Source organism: Carya illinoinensis, chromosome 3 (assembly GCF_018687715.1).
Source record: "Carya illinoinensis cultivar Pawnee chromosome 3, C.illinoinensisPawnee_v1, whole genome shotgun sequence".
NCBI lineage: Eukaryota > Viridiplantae > Streptophyta > Magnoliopsida > Fagales > Juglandaceae > Carya > Carya illinoinensis.
The window spans coordinates 43961420-43977960 of record NC_056754.1 but is presented as its reverse complement, the minus strand read 5'-3'; the positions used below and the strand labels follow the sequence as shown (position 1 = coordinate 43977960).

General features: G+C 36.2%; 1 protein-coding gene across 2 annotated transcripts; it reads left to right on the top strand.

The window, feature by feature from the left end:
* Positions 1 to 296: 296 nt before the first annotated feature.
* LOC122304324 lies at positions 297 to 15739 on the top strand. 2 transcript variants are annotated; one of them, XM_043116527.1, is made up of 15 exons: positions 297 to 508; positions 4024 to 4576; positions 4646 to 4922; positions 5738 to 6036; positions 8393 to 8575; positions 8814 to 9572; positions 9699 to 9793; positions 9894 to 9953; positions 10036 to 10124; positions 10443 to 11024; positions 11729 to 11803; positions 12212 to 12282; positions 12384 to 12441; positions 14173 to 14428; positions 14645 to 15739. In XM_043116527.1, the coding sequence occupies exons 2-15, from the start codon at positions 4161 to 4163 to the stop codon at positions 15364 to 15366; spliced, it is 3942 nt and encodes a 1313-aa protein (XP_042972461.1). In that variant the 5' UTR covers positions 297 to 508; positions 4024 to 4160; the 3' UTR covers positions 15367 to 15739. The 2 variants fall into 2 exon arrangements, with proteins under 2 accessions (XP_042972461.1, XP_042972462.1); XM_043116528.1 differs by having other exon boundaries at positions 298 to 508; positions 5750 to 6036.
* Positions 15740 to 16541: the final 802 nt, after the last annotated feature.

Genomic DNA, 16541 nt, shown 5'->3' with positions numbered 1-16541 from the left:
TTTACTAGACATAACGAAATGAAAAATACTTTGAGATCCGAATTTGAATTTTAAATAGTGTCTCGAATGGATTTTTTTTTACTTAATAATTAGAAAAATATTTTTTAATTATGTTGTGAATTAAAAAAACTTTTTGGCTTATTCGTTGAGTTTTCGGGCTACATCCTTGTAGCTCTACTCTTAACGAAATTAGATAATCACATGTAAACTCGGAGCTGGATTAAGCCGGCTCAATTCTTTTCTTCCAATATTACCCCTACTTCAGTTTACCCACTCTAAAAACCCCAGTGGAACAAAACATGGGCATAAGCGTACTTTCGCTACAGCCCGATTCATTGCTGATCAAAACACAGGGTGCTTCGTCCTCCGTAGCTTTGTACGAACCTTCGATTTCGAACTCCAACTCAAACCTAAAAAAATCCCAATTAGGAACAAGTTTTTGAATCCCCAATCACGGAATCATCACAGCTCGAGAAAAAGCATCTTCACTTATAGCAAAATTGGAAAGGTATATACATATTTCTGTGTTTTAATATATGCTGATTTAACTTCTAGGGTTTCTTTTTTTTTTTCTTCGGATTTATTTGGGTAATTCAGGGTAGCATACAGCTTCTTATTCTGGAGTTTTCTTTTGATTCAACTTCTAGGGCTTCCTTTTTCTGTTTGCGATTCGTTTTTGGTTTCTGGTTTTTTTTTTTTTTTTTTCGCTTCCCTTTAATGAACTGAGATTGAGAGAAAAAAATCGAATAATTGAGAAGAAACAGTTCTTTCTAACTTAGAGTAACCAAAGTTCACGAGAAAATATTTAATTTCCTTTCTGAAAATATATTAGCATGATCGTAGGGAATGGAGGAACATAGAAAATCAAATATTGAGAAAAATTGGCAAATACTTGGTTGTGCAGTCATTGGGCGCAATTCGAATGTTGCGTAATTTAATGGAGGAAGTGAACTTGAGGGAAATAGCCGCTCAAAAAAAAAAAAAAAAAAAAAAAGGGAATTTTATTTTTAAATTGAGGAAAGACCATTAACAAAATTGTTACACTTCCTTACTGGTATTTACGTAAATTATTTGCCCACAGATGTTGCAAGGTCAGTTTTGAAGTTAATGATATGGTTGTGGCATCTTTTTCTTAAATTAAAGGAGTATGATCAGCCATGCCAGTTTGGGATAGTTTTACCATATGTTATGTGTTGTGCTAGTAAAAAATTGCAGCCATGGTTTTGGAGTCGGCAATTGTGTATATCTTTCTTTTTTTCTTTTGACCATTTTGGTTTTTAGTTTTTATTTATTTTTTAATTTAACTTGGTTTATTGCCAATATATTTAAGGAGATGAGTTTAGGTGATAAGAGTAAAAGGCATGAGTTTAATTTTATATTGCTGGCATTGATCAACTACACAACTGTTTGTTTTGCTTGAACTATTATGCAATCCTTGCCAGGACGCCCACGGGCACGGGGGGGGGGGGGGGTGAGGTTGTTGATTCCATTCTATCTTGGAACTAATATTATAATAATTAAATATGTTTTTACATAGCATATATTTTTCTACATAAACAACACAAAGATTTCTAATTAGTTGTAATTCTAGGTTGTATGTTCTGTAGCTGCAAATGTAATTTTAGTAGGGGTATTTGCTTAAGTTTTTTTAAGGTCATCATAGTTTTGGGGAACTTTTTCGCTTGTTCCTTGTCAAGGATAAATTGACTTGCTTTGAATGACAATCTTCAAACAAGGTTGTGAGACTCTGAAATTGCTGAATGACTGGAGCATTAACATTCTGATCCTTTATGTTTTGTCCCAATAGGGCTTGGTGTATATTAGATAGGTTTCTAATTTCTCCCTCTTGGGCAATGTTCATTAGGAGCTCTCTATTATGTGCTAGGTGTTTTCTCTTGTATACACCCAATGTACTTGGTTATGCCTATTGATATTAATACATTTTTACTTATAAAAAAAACATTCTGATCCTTTATGCATAAATTTCAGAGATAATTATATTATGAGTCAATTTTGAATTGGTTTGGGATGCATGTATAATAGTTAACTCAGAATAATGAAAAGATACTGCAATTAAATCTCCTGGAGTAAGGAAATGACATGCTATTAAAAAAGTGAACTGAAAAGAGGGACAAACCAGTAGAAATTCAAGAAAATGTCGAAGATATGAATTGTTAGAAGCTAGCGGTAGCACCAAGCAAATATGAAGTAATTCATTGCAATTTAAATGGTTTTTTTAGTTTTAGATGCCTTTATTTATGAAAGCATCCTTTTTAGCAATCAGTTGAATACTAAGAAGACGAGTGTTGGTTTTTGCTATTATTTTAATTTATTTTTGGGGTGTCCATTAACAATCTCTCTCTCTCTCTCTCTCTCTCTCTCTCTCTCTCTCTCTCTCTCTCTCTCTGTGTACTGTGTATACCTTTATGTGGGAAGCTTTCATCCATCCACTTTAATAGACAGGACAAAATTGATCATATATACATGAAGAGGCCATATTTCTATGGAGGTTATTCTAGTCCCTTGTGTTTTGGATCAAAGTCTTTATACTTGCAAGTTAGTACGGATGACACATCCTCCGCACTGCCAAAATGGCAAGGTATAATTTGCGAGAGAAGTTTAAAGTTAATTTCTCTTGCAAATCAAACAAATCAAATCTTGCCATGTCAGCGGTGTGGAGGGTGTGTTCTCCATATTGGCTTGAAAATATAATTTTTCTTTTGACCAATCATAAGTGTAAAACTGGGCAAATATCATACATTTTAGGAGTTCCATAGTTTATGCTATGTTGGTATATTTAGTCTTTTTTATTCACAGACACTTTTTTGGGTACCCAAACACACATGCATGCTTAAACACAGCTTGCAATGAAATATTGATGTTTCATCTGTACCTCAAATATGCTTGTCAGTACAAATTATTTCTGTGTTTCAACAGTTAAGGGCATTTGGTGAGTGAAAATTTTTGTAATTTTTTAGAATACTTGAAAAAAAAAATTCAGATGTGTTTTGTATTGAATTTTGTGACAGTAGATAGGTAAAAGGAGAATTTGCTTGGATAAAAATTTGTTGGGATGTGTTTTGGATTGGGGTTTGTGTAAGTTTAGTAGAATTGAAAAGTTTGGATAAATTTTTTGTGAGAGGTTTTTTTTGGGCTTTTGTGAAAGTCTTGGGCCATGTTTGGATATGAAGTATTTTGTGAAAATTTGAGAATATTTTTTTGAGATTGGGTTTTGTTACATTTTTTTAAAAAAAGTAAGTGTTGTATTGAAGTTGTGAAAGTGAATAGGTAGAATTGAAGAGTTATTTGAACATAACTTTTTAAGATTATTTTTAGTTGGAGCTGGTAAAATTTGTATTGATTTTTGTGTTTAGATAATGTTTGGATAAAAAGTTGAAAAGTTGAATAAGAAAAGGTTGAGATTTAAAGATGTTTGGTTTGATTTGGGCTTCTTTTATTGTATTGAATGGAATGAGTTTTAATGACTTTTATGCTACTTTCCATAGTGCGTAGTTTGTAATTAGGCTCTTCTTGTATACTTCCTATGTACTCGGGCTTTGCCTAATTACGTGGATTAATAAAATCTCTTTCTAGCTATAAAAAAAAAAATTGAAATTTTTTTAAAATGTTTGTTAAACCAAACACAGCCTTGGTTTTTGTGCTTTTTTCACATAAACTTTGGCAAATGGTTATTGTTGTTGTTTAACTTGTCATTATTTAATTATGTTCAAACTTAAAATTGTATTGGAAACGATGTCTTGATTGAATTCATGTGACTAACAGCTACTTCTAAGCAGTTTATCACTTCCCAAAAAGAAACTTATATAAATTTTTTAGAAATAGCTAATTTTTTTGGTGTTTAAAAGATGATTGGTTGGAGTTCATTTTTAATTTTTTTTAAAAGTAAAGAAGATCTGAAATTTTTTTTTTTTTTTGGGAAATCAGACATACCCTAAGGTACTTAATATGTGAAGGCCATACGTATCATGTAATTTGGATTTGTATTTGGTTTCTTTATTGCAGGGGAAAGTGTTCTCATCAGGCAGTCATTGAAAAAAGTAGCATAAATTTGGCCTTTATGTGCATTACTACCACAATTTTGTCATGCACCACTGTGTTTTCTGGGCTTGTAACACAGAGGATGTTCGGATACTAATGCAATGGCAACATCTAGCAAGTTTGATATACCTTCTGGTAGCCCAGATAGACCATTATACACCAGTGGGCAGCGTGGATCCCACATAGCTGCTGCATTGGACAGATCGGTTAGCTTTCGGGAGAGCATGGAGAATCCTATTCTATCTGCCCTCCCGAATATGTCGAGAAGCAGTTCTACAGTAACACAAGGTGATGTTGTGAACTTCTTTCAATGCATACGTTTTGATCCAAAGGTACTGGCTGCAGACCATAAGTCTAGCCGGCAAGTGGACTTCAAACGTCAAGTGAGTCTTGCACTTAGCATTTCACCAGATGATTCTTCATCTGGTTCTTCAAAAGGCAAGCTGCTACCGTCTCCGATACCAGAAGAAGTCAAACGCGTAAAGGCTGGTCTTCGTGAAAGTTTTGTGAAGGCGAGGTAGTTTTTTATATATTTTGAAATTGAGATTGGTATTGTAACTAGTTATAAAAATGTTATATTTAACAGGGAACGTGTGAAGATTTTCAACGACACACTATCTGTATTCAACAAAATTTTCCCAACTGTACCATCAAAGAAGAGATCCAGATCAGAAGGTTTTTTTAGTGACCGTTCTAGTGTGTTATCAAGTGATCGTTCAGTCCTGGGGCCAAGTGTAGCTAAGGTTGGAAATCAGAGTCATGCTGCCCCCAGTGGTTTTGAGCTTGAGCAACAAAAAGCAGAAGAACGAACTAAAAATGCTGTCCCAAACAAGCGCCCTCGAACTTCTTTGGTGGAAGTGAGAGTAAGTAATTTGGGATAAACATCTTGTTTAATTAGCTTGCAGCAACTAGTTTAGTTGTCATATTGGTTGACAGGATTGTGTTACTTTTTCTGTTGCTTTTTTGCCTTTCACAATCACAATATGCCGTTATGGTTATTAGTTTATACCTTTATACACATGCATTACTTCCATATAACATGGAATCCCTCTTTCAGTTAATTCTTCGTTTGACAATTGTTGCTTAGTTTGGACTTTTTTCTTCTTCTGTAGATTGGTAAGAAGATTTGGTACTTTTTGCTGTTTCTATATTTTTATTTACTCAAGTTTTAATAGAGGTAGCTTCTTTGGGTAGTGGTGATATATTTTAATGGACTAATTGTTTGTGTTTTTCTTATTTTGGCTGTAAATCCTAGGCACTCATGCATATGTCCTATATACTTGGGCTATGCCTATTACAAAATTAATAAAACTTCTGTTTACCTATGAAAAAAAGCTTTAACGGATGCCTTATGTACTCGTAGTTTCTCAAGTTCATATCTATATATGATTGTTGCTTGTAAAAAATATATATTTTTATGTGATTGCATGACTTTGTTCATGTGCTTGTTTGTCTTTTTTCTTTTTTCCCTAGGTTATTTGTGCACTTGCTTATAGCTTTTCTATTCTTATTTTATGTATTCTGTGTCATGTTGGATTTTCTTGCTTTATATATTTTTATTTGCTACCTATCAAAAAAAATATATATATTTTTATTTGGTGAACCAAATTTTTTGGAACATGAATTGTCTAGAATTATATTCCTCCAAGATATGGCTAACAGATTCTAATAAATATAGATGGATGTGCAGAGTAATACTCTTGTCAGGCCATCTGGAACTGTAGATAGGGACAGGGAGATGCTAAGGCTTCCAAATGGTGCTGCAGTTCAGGCAGAGGATCGAACATTGCCTCTTGGTGGTGACGGTTGGGAAAAGTCAAAAATGAAGAAAAAGCGTTCAGGGATAAAGCCAGATGTTCCTCTGAATACAATGTCAACTAAACCAATTGATGGCTACCGAGAAGCTAAACAGGGAATGCAACAGAGGCCTGTTGCTGATACCCGTTCTAGGTTAAGTAATGATTCCCATGGTTTCAGGTATGACTTCTTATTAATATTCATGCATCTGCCCATATTGACTTTTTGAACCCTTTGAATAATAACATATGTTAAAAGTATCCAATTGGCAGTGCTGGTTCGTTTAGCTTCCATTTCTTTGTAGCTTCTCTCCTAGGAAGAAACTGAGAACTTTGTAACATCCCCTTGCCAAACAGGTTAGGAATGCCACTCTGTTTTGAGCTGTATCACAAGGACTTAAGAATACACTTTTAAGGAAATAAATTTTGCTATTTCAAATTCGTTTTGTTAATGAGAAAACCTTCAAACAGGTCGGGTGCTATATTTTACTTTACACCACCCAATAGATTTCCAACACATATGAGACTCATGTTTCTTATGGTGGATATGAGCTTATTGAATTCCACCTCTCCTCTTTCTCCCCTCTGCCCCCGCACGCTCTCTTCTTTCTCATTTTTCATTTCTCTTCTCTCCAGCGCCATCTCCTCTCTCTCCTCTCTCATTTTCCCTTTCTCTCTTCTCTCTCCCGCAGCTCTCTTGGTTATTTTTGAATATCTTTTGTAATATGGCTATATATGTTGATTTGTAAGGGGATTGATGAACCACACCTTAAGCAATGGGTAATAGTAGAGTACGTATTTTTTTGGCTCTAGGTTTTTGCAATGGCAGAATTATTTTTGCTGCAAAACTCTTCATCTTAGACATAGCTCGCTGCATTGCGCATGCTTTTTTTCAAAAAATCTCTTGTATTTCTTTGTTTTTTGGGTTTATGAAACTTTGTTTTTTTTTTTTTTTCCACTGGGTTGTATTTTTTTGGCTCTGTGGCACTGGGTTGTATTTTTTTGGTCTGGGAACAGGTGGGAGAGGACATGTTTTTCATAAACCTTGAAAACTTTACCGAAAGGAGGGGGGCTTTGAAGGGGAGAGAGAGACAGCGTATTTTAGAGAGAGAGAGATCAGGTTGGGTGTGAAATAGGATATTTTACCTGTGAGTCACACTCGCTGATGGAAAGAGATTCTCTACATAAAGTTCTTCTGAAGGGGAGAGAGAGCAGAGCATGGCGTAGCAGAGAACTTCTTTTGGTTCAATGAAGAGAGAGAGATGGATGTTCGAAGGAGAGGGAGCGCGTATTCGTGGCTCGTTTAGTAGAATATCGTAAATAAGAAGAGATTCTCTACGTGTGAGTTTATTGTTTAATTTGTTATAGTCTATACGTGTCAACTCTTTATTTATAGGTGTAAAACAAGATATTACACCCATCCGGCTGCGAGCCTCTCTCTTTGTTAATAGTATATATTTTATTGATTATACAGAGTGTTATCGATTTACACAGGGAGTATACATGATAAACACCTAATCAGAAATAGAGAAAAATAAAAGAAATCCTGACACCTAGAAACCAATAAACAAAATTGAGTAGTCATCCATTGGTATAATGTTATAATGAAACAGTCCTTGACTTCTGTCACTGTCTTCTCCCTGTTCTCTCCATAAGCACTACATTAAGCACAACTAGATCAACTTCCATTAAGTACCCCCAAAATAGCCAGCAAGCATTTTTCTCCAACATGCTAAAAGACCCACCACTCTATTTGGCATAACCCAATCAAGCCAAAGATAGTGTTCCAAAGAGCAGTTACCACCTCGGAGTGATATAAGAGATATCATCTCCCACTACTCTTGCCGGGCTCCTGTAATCTGGCCCCCAGGGGTAACGGGCGAGCGGATAGCCTTAAACCCAAAAAAAAAAAAAAATCTTGCAGGGGGCGGGTTGGGTTTTAACCCGTCCGGATTTTACACTCCTGCCCAATTACCTATATATACCTAAAACCCTTTTTTTTTAAAAAAAAAAATCCCCAACTCATTTTTTCCCTTCAGCTGCCATACCTCATCTCATTCTTCTGACAGTTTCTCCTCCTCGTCTTCTCCTTTATCTTCTTCTCCATGCAGTGACCACCGCAAGACCCAAGGTTGTGGGTATATTATATCATATTAATGTAATGCTCAACTGCCAAACAACTTGATGTTAAGGATTGTCCTAATAAAGTCTCCTTTAGGATGTTGTGACCTTTTGGCTTAGCAACGGTTAACTTTCTGGGAGTTTTTAATAGAATTGAAGCCCGTAATTTGAATTATGGCAAATGAAATGGTACTTTCCTTTAGGCTTTTGCCTCATAGTATAGAGGGGAACAGGTTTCCCTAAAACAGAGAATCAAACTTACTATCAGGGGAACCTAGATGTTAGGGTCTCTTCTTCAAGTGTCTTTTCTTTGGACATTAACTCAAGCCCTTATAGTTCGGATTAATTTAAATTTTGGCGATTATCGTTTATTGTTTGTTATCTAAGAGATGATATCAATATTTATCTTTATATAGGCCAGGAGTGCTGAATGGAGCTGTTGGAGTTGGAAAATCAGATGGTATCTTACAACAGACTGGCTTGGGCATGCGTTCCTCCATTCCGAGGACTGACCCTGACTTTGGTTCCCTTACAAATGACAGAAGAGATCGTCCTATTGGTTCAGATAAGGAAAGGTTGAACCTTAGAGCCGTCAATAAGTATGTATAGCATCCTTTTTTTCTTTAGTTTTTTTGGGCAATTTTGTATTATGGTTAATGCAAGTGTTTCATATGCTATGTTTTTTTTTCTCCTTCGGAGACTTGTTCCAGTATTTTTTGTTCAGTGAGCCTTTAGTTTTCCATTGAAAGCCCCCTTTTCTTACTCCTTTTCTCTCTGTCAATTATTTTGCAATAAAGTCATATAATTATTTTCAATCTCTGCTTGTGCAATGCTTAGGACAAATGTTCGTGATGATTTTAATTCAGTCAGTCCTACCTCAAACACAAAAATGAATGCATCTATTCGGGCTCCAAGATCCAGTTCAGGTGTTGCACCCAAGTTGTCGCCTGTTGTACATAGGGCAACTGTTCCTAATGATTGGGAGCTTTCTAATTGTTCAAACAAGCCACCTGCTGCTGTTGGAGCCAATAATCGAAAACGCATGGCATCAGCACGGTCTTCATCCCCCCCTGGTGCCCACGGGGCTAGCCAGAGGCCACAGAAGATTTCCCGAACGGCAAGACGGACAAATCTTGCCGTTCCAATTGTTTCGAGCAATGATGAAATTCCTGCTCTGGATACTGGACCTGATGTCTCGGGTAATGACATTGGGTTGGGATTTGTCAGACGCTTGCCTGGCAGTTCTCCTCAGCAAGTGAAATTAAGAAGCGATCCTCTATCTTCAGCCACCTTATCTGAAAGTGAGGAGTCAGGGGCTGTGGAAACTAAATCCCGAGATAAGTGCAGAAAGTCTGATGAGATAGATGAGAAAGGCGGACAGAATGTACAAAAGGTGTCCACTCTGGTCCTGTCATCTAGAAAGAATAAGCCAGTTACTGGGGAAGACCTTGGAGATGGTGTTCGGAGGCAAGGGAGGACTGGGCGAGGTTTTACTTCCACAAGGTCTCTCATGCCAATGAGAGTTGAGAAGGTTGGCAATGTGGGAACTGCAAAACAGCTTAGGAGTGCAAGGCTTGGTTTTGACAAGAGCGAAAGGTCAAACATTTTCATCTTAGATATGTTTTCTGTTTTTTTTCTTGACACTTTTTCTCGGTTTCTATTCTAATAATGCTGGGCCATTTATATCCCAATCTAATAGTTTCATGGAATCTTTTTGTTCAGCAAGGCGGGTCGTCCACCAACGAGGAAACTTTCAGACCGGAAGGCCTATCCACGTCAAAAGCATACAGCTACTAATACAGCAGCAGATTTTCTCGGTAGTTGATTTCCTGATAAAATATCTATGAACCCTTAATTTTCTGTGGTTACTTTTTTCTTTTTTCTACACTAACCACTTTTGGTTTTTTCCTTATTTAGTTGGGTCGGATGATGGGCATGAAGAACTATTGGCTGCTGCAAATGCTGTTACTAATCATGGTAATGTTCTCAATAAAATTTTGCATCCATCTTATGCTCAAAATTCATTTAGTTGCGTTAATTTATTTTTTTGTTACTGCAGCTCGTGCCTTTGCCAACCCTTTTTGGAAGCAGATGGAGCCATTTTTTGGTTTCATATCCGATGCAGACATATCTTTCTTAAAGAAACAAGTAATGGACCACCTTTCCATATCCTATATATTATATGAGATTAAAATCTTGTTGCACAGGATGATGATTTTAATGTGGCATGGATAAGGTGCAGCATTCTAAATGTGTTACAATGCTGCTCCTCTGGGAATTTGCTATATATGGACTATTGTCTTTTAAGGATTTTTTAGTCAACACAGCATTACTTAAAAAAGAATATCAAGTTATGAATATTTTTATGTATAGGGTTCAAGGGTTAGGACCGTTATTTTTATCTGAGGTAAAATCCTCTCATGGTTACCAACTATACTAATTTTCTAATTTGTTTTCATCTGGTAGGGAAATCTTGATTCTGCTGCTACGCGAACTCCACTCCATTCCAATCTTGTTGGTTGCAGTCCTGTTCCTAATGGACATGGGTTGATTGAACATGAGATAGATATGGGGCTTCCTAGATGCACCGAACTGCTTGCAGAAGATTTAGTACCAGGTACAGGGGATCATAGTGTGATTCCCTTATGTCAGAGACTCATAGCAGCTCTAATTTCAGAGGAGGATTGTAACAGTGGACATGAAAACCTGAAATATGATGAATATGGTACTGAGTTTGAGCTTGATGGAGAATTGGAATCAAACAGTTTGAATGACCAGTCCTTACTTGGCTTTCAGTTTGTTGGGTCTACTGCTTTTAACGGCTATACAATAACTGGGAAGGTAGAGCCTGATGAACATGAAAGCAACATAATGGGCACCATAAACGCAGGGATGCACTCAAGCGTTGGTCATTCCCTAAACGGCTTACATTTGGACCAGTCGATGATTCCTAGCATGGCCTGCTCAGAAACTCAGTATGATAATATGCAGATAAATGAAAAACTTCTCCTGGAGGTTCGAAGTATTGGTATTTTTCCAGAACCTGTGGTAAGTTACTAATAACACTTATCAAAAAATAAATAAATAAATACTTGTAAAAAAAAGTTACTAATAATAGAATTATTGCATGGGATTTGCATTTCTTTTGTTTCCTCATGGTAGGTTGTTTTTTTAAAGGGTTGAGTACATAATTAGTCCCGGAGTTTTACACTGTCATCTTTTTACTAATGTTTTAAATTTGATTTGATCCTGGGGTTTATAATTTTTTTTTTCTCAATTTAGACCCCCCATCGGATTTTTAGTAGATTGTCTAATGGAAATCTAATGTGGCATGCCAAAAGTGGCTACAAAATGATAAAACATTTGAAAACATAAAATCATTTTTTAAAAAGTAAAAAAGCAAATATTATATTATATATATGTTTTAAAAATTTTAACATTTTCTTAGCCACATGGCATGGCACATGTAGACACTTGGCATTGAACGTCAGATTTCTGTAAGAGTAAACAAAATCTGATAAAGGTCTGAAAAAAGAAGTTACAAACATGGGGACCAAAATGATACAATTGAGAACACAAGAAGGAAAATGATAATAGTATAAAATCCAGAGATTGAGTACGTACTCTAGCCTTTTTTAATATGGATTACATCTCTTTTCTGGAGATGCTGGAATGTGTTACGTCATGCTCTGTTAGCTTTGTTTTTAGGGGTTGTCAATGGTTTTGTTGATCACATGTTCTTTATTATTCAGCCTGACATGGCACTGATGGAGGATGTAGGAATCTGTGATGAAATCAGCATATTAGAGGAGAAGTACCAAGGACAGGTATTTGATACCATTGCAAAAGCCCTTAATTTTTTGTATTGTGTTCATTTTGAACTTCCCATCCTCTTGAGGTTAGTATCATATATTCATTAATCATATTAGTGGGTGTATGCCTATGCCTATTTTAGTTGGACAAGTTTTAGAGTTGGGAATGTACTTACAGGAAGAAATCTCTAATTTGTAAGCCTCATATAGTAGGGCAATGCCTTTTGATCATTAATAAAGTTCAACTGATGAAAAGAAAAACTATCAGGTAAACAGTCAGAAGAAAATTTTTGGAGTTCGAAATTAAGAATATTCATGTTGCATGTACCATGAAATTGTTTGTAGTTGAACATTTCATCTTGCAATGACCTAAATTGTATTCTCAAGACATTCATCCTATGAATTTAATTGTTGATTCATTAGATGTCGAAGAAGAAAGGCGTACTAGAAAGACTGTTGAATTCTGCCTCAACTATAAAAGACCACCAAGAGAAGTAACAATTCTATTCTTTATTTTCTGATAAATTTTCTTGCTTTCTTTGACTTGTGCTTTTGTCCATCTCGATGCACATAAAAAAAATGTATTATCGTGTAGGGAGTTTGAAGAACGTGCCCTTGACAAACTTGTTGGAATGGCCTGTGAAAAGTATATGGTAATCTTCTTAATGATCATTTCCTCCTTTCATCTTTTCTTTTTTATTGCATTTTTCTTGTTTGCATATATTGATATAACGACTTTTCTGGCATAATTAAGAGCTAAAGTGACACAATGAGAAGAATAGAAGGGACAAAAAAAAAAAAAGCTTTACTTCAAAGTTATTATGTCTCCCTGCGTACTTGGGCTTTGCCTACTTTTAATGAATAAAACTTCTTGATTTCCTATAAAAAAGAAATCATCATTATGTTGGTGGCCCCTGAAAGCAAGAATTGGGATATTTAAACCTTCAGGTTGGACTTTACAGAACAAATTAGAAAGTGACAGTTTTTATGTTTCAAACCTTCATGTACATGTTTGATAAGTACCCATATCACTGCAATTCCTGGGGTAGAATCTTTATATTTTTTACGAGTATATCCTGGAGTAATATATAAACCGCTAGAAGGTTTTCCTGAAATTCATCGACTAAGGATGATGTTGTCCCTGTCTATTTTGCCTTCTCTAGCTCAACAAGATTGTTGACAAACGTTTTTCTTTGTAAAGATGAAAATTGTACTGTTCATATGGAGAAAAAGGATCGGAAAAGGGAAATGCAATATATTTTATGTCTCAAGAAACCTTTAAGCTGTTCCTTTTAATGCAAAAATGTCTTCCTAATGGTATAGTGCAGCCATCTTGAAGCAGACATATTGCTGGCAATTTAGGTTCTAGGCCCTTGGCTTTGGGTAGAGGTGTAGCTTGTGTCATCTGCTACCAACATCTTGGGCCTGTATACTAGCAATTGAACACCCACCCCCCCAAGGGACGATCTTCGTGATAAGATAACTGGAGGTGGCAATTTGTGTTGGGTCATCCAGGTTCGTGTCAGGTTATAAAGGAGTCAATCCCAACACGATCTGATAAGTTAAGGTGTCAGTCTAGTTCCTGTTGGATCAGCTTTCTTTTTACAGTCCATAATCGTAGACACTTTCTTGAAGATCTGCTTCAATGATATCACTATCATCTAATTCTCCATGAAATATTTTCTCATTTGCTTCATTGCACATATGCAAACACCAATACAATAGAAACCTTCATAAGATTTGGAGTATATTATAAATTTGAAAGGTTTAAATATATAGGAATTCTTCAAGTATAGATTGGGGTACTCAAAATAAACCAGTTCAAGTTCCTCATCGATGGAGGCGGCATGAAATGGAGTGGGCTTCAACTGCCCTTTGCAGTTGTCGATGAAAGATATTAGGATGGGGGTTCTTCAATTTTTTTGGGTTTTGATCTTGAGTATTTAGGATTTGAGGGATATCGGTCTAAGATTCTTTATACTATAAGGTCAAAGGGCTTTTCACAATTGAAAGTTTTTGCTTTTGAACATTTGTGTATTTTTTGTCTGAGAATTCTGACAATGGGGTTTGCATTATTGGTTGTTTTGTATATTCATCATTTGTTCAGTTATGTGTCGTCTTGATGTTTGCTTTCTTGTGTAACTCTTTTAGCATTTCTAATTGTTCAGTTATGTGTCGTCTTGATGTTTGCTTTCTTGTGTAACTCTTTTAGCATTTCTAATTGAGGACATCTATTATCTTTCATTTTTTTTTTTTAAGTCATTGTTGCCTGATCTGATTATCATGCCTTAGATAATCTACAGTGAAATGCTGCTTTGGTTCTGTTTCAGAAGGTTCAATTGCATACATGGTAGGTTAAATTTAATAAAGTTTCTGTTTTATAGACTTATCGGGGTCCTCACGGCACTGGTGGGAAGAGTTACAGTAACAAAATGGCCAAGCAAGCTGCATTAGCATTTGTTAAACGGACATTAGAACATTGTCATAAATTTGAGAATACAGGAAAGAGCTGCTTTAGCGAGCCCTTATTTAAGGATATATTTATTTCTGGGTCTTCCAATCTTAATGGTGCCCGACCAGCAGATACTAGCACAGAGGGTGAACCAACCAAACCATATGCCTCCATCCGTTCTCTTGAAGGTAGGTTTTCTGGTATTTCCTTTGGTGTTCAAGGGTAAAACAGTGACAATCTGCCTAATATTCAATGCATCTTAAAACATGTATTTTTCATGTTCACCGTGATCTCGGGCAAAGTGTTTGGTTGGGTTTTTGCAGTCTGCAGATTTCTTCTGCCCCTTTTGTTCTGTGGTCTGTGGCACGATTCAGTTGTGGATTTGTTATTTTGTTTTTCTGCAGGTTCAATGGGTTCGCAGCAAAGCCCTTCACAATTTGTTCAGAATGCAGACAACCATGATATTAACTCTGTGGATGTGCTTTTGCCTGTGAATCACTTATCTGAACAAACCACTGGTAAAGAAGATACATGGTCAAACAGGGTGAAGAAGAGGGAATTGTTGCTTGATGATGTTGGTGGTACTATTGTTACTTCAAGTACCCCGTCAGGCATTGGCAATTCTCTATTGAGCAGTGCCAAAGGAAAGAGAAGTGAGAGGGACAGAGATGGAAAGGGACACGGCAGAGAGATGTCATCTAGAAATGGTACTACTAAAATTGGTCGAGCTTTATCCAATACCAAGGGGGAAAGGAAATCTAAAACAAAGCCGAAGCAGAAAATGACTCAGCTATCTGTTTCTGTAAATGGCCTTGTCAGCAAGATACCAGAGCAATCCAAACCAGCATTACCTTCTGTATCAAAGTCAAATGAAATTACTACAAGTAGCAATGTCAAGGGAAAAGATGGGTTTGGCTTGAATGGAATGGATGACCCTGAGTCTCTTGATTTATCGAATCTACGTATACCAGAAATGGATGTACTAGGTGTGCCTGATGATCTTGATGAGCAAGGCCAGGATCTGGGTTCTTGGTTGAACATTGATGATGAGGGTTTGCAAGATCACGACTTCATGGGTCTTGAAATTCCGATGGATGACCTGTCAGACTTAAATATGATGGTTTGAAGTTGCTTTCTTTGTATAGTCTTGTTCATTATACTATTGACACACGAAACAAAGTCGCTGTTGTCAAGAAATGACCCGTCACATGAAATAGTCATTTGGCTATCGGGTTCACAAGTAGGTTATATAAATTCTTTCCTAGACTCTTGCACAAGTTGATTTTCGAGTGAACCTTTCGGATGTTTTGGATTTTGCTCCTGTATTAAGTTGGTGACTTCAGACTGTAAAGTTTTGTTCAAGGTACAAGTTAGTATGTCCTACAAATTATCTCTTAGCAAACAGTGGACTCTGGCTGTAGCTGTCACAAATGAGAGAGCAATGCCTCTTTTATTGTACATACATTTTACATTTCTAATAAAATCAGCTTTTTGTTCCATTTACTCCTGGCCGAATTACTCGTATTTTGAGGTATTTCCTTCTTTTCATACCTTTCTATTATGATTCCTTATGGATAATTTCATTGTCATCTGCTACAGCTGAAGTTGTGGTAAATGCAGTAATCTCATTCTAGGTTGTGCATCAAAGATTCTTTCCTTGAGAAAGTAGAATTCATTAACAACCTGATGATAATCATGCCTGAATGGCGTCTCTGTTTTTTTTTTTCTTCTCACCATGTTTCTGTCCTACTTTGCATTCCTCTTGATGTATTTTTCAGGTTTCTGGTTTGCAAGCTGATGGTAACATTTTTCTTACTCTCTGTGTTTCTTTTCTTCTTTAAAAGTCTTATGCTGTAGATTTGGATTGTTCATAAGCTATGTTTTTTTTTTTTTATTATTATTTCTTATGTAGGTCATGCCCAGTGGCAGGAAGTAACATATGTCATTGTAATAGTTCTGACTCAGGGATTCTATCAAGCTCATGATGATTGGTGGGACCCTTTTCAGGAATTAGTTATCCAACTTGGAGTTCCTTGACTGGATTTGTTTTTCGCCTGATTAGGTCGCCGTCCCTAAACACAAGTAGTGTTATATGGCTGAGGTGTATCTCTAAGCCCTGGCCTTCAGTCAACTCGAATCATATTTTTGATTCATTCTGAAGTTTGATCGGTGTTTCATTGAAAGCATTATTTCTATTCTGTAAGGCAACACATTTAGATTGTTCCTAGGGCACAGGGAATTGGATTTAGAAGTATTGAGGCTCATCACTTGAATTATCTATGCTTAAATTGACGATTGGTT

Coding starts and splice junctions, on each gene's coding strand:
- LOC122304324 (XM_043116527.1), top strand. CDS start 4,161: ATGGCAACATCTAGCAAGTTTGATATACCTTCTGGTAGCCCAGATAGA. Junction 9,573..9,698: donor GGTTTTGACAAGAGCGAAAG/GTCAAACATTTT, acceptor CTTTTTGTTCAG/CAAGGCGGGTCGTCCACCAA. Junction 9,794..9,893: donor TACAGCAGCAGATTTTCTCG/GTAGTTGATTTC, acceptor TTCCTTATTTAG/TTGGGTCGGATGATGGGCAT.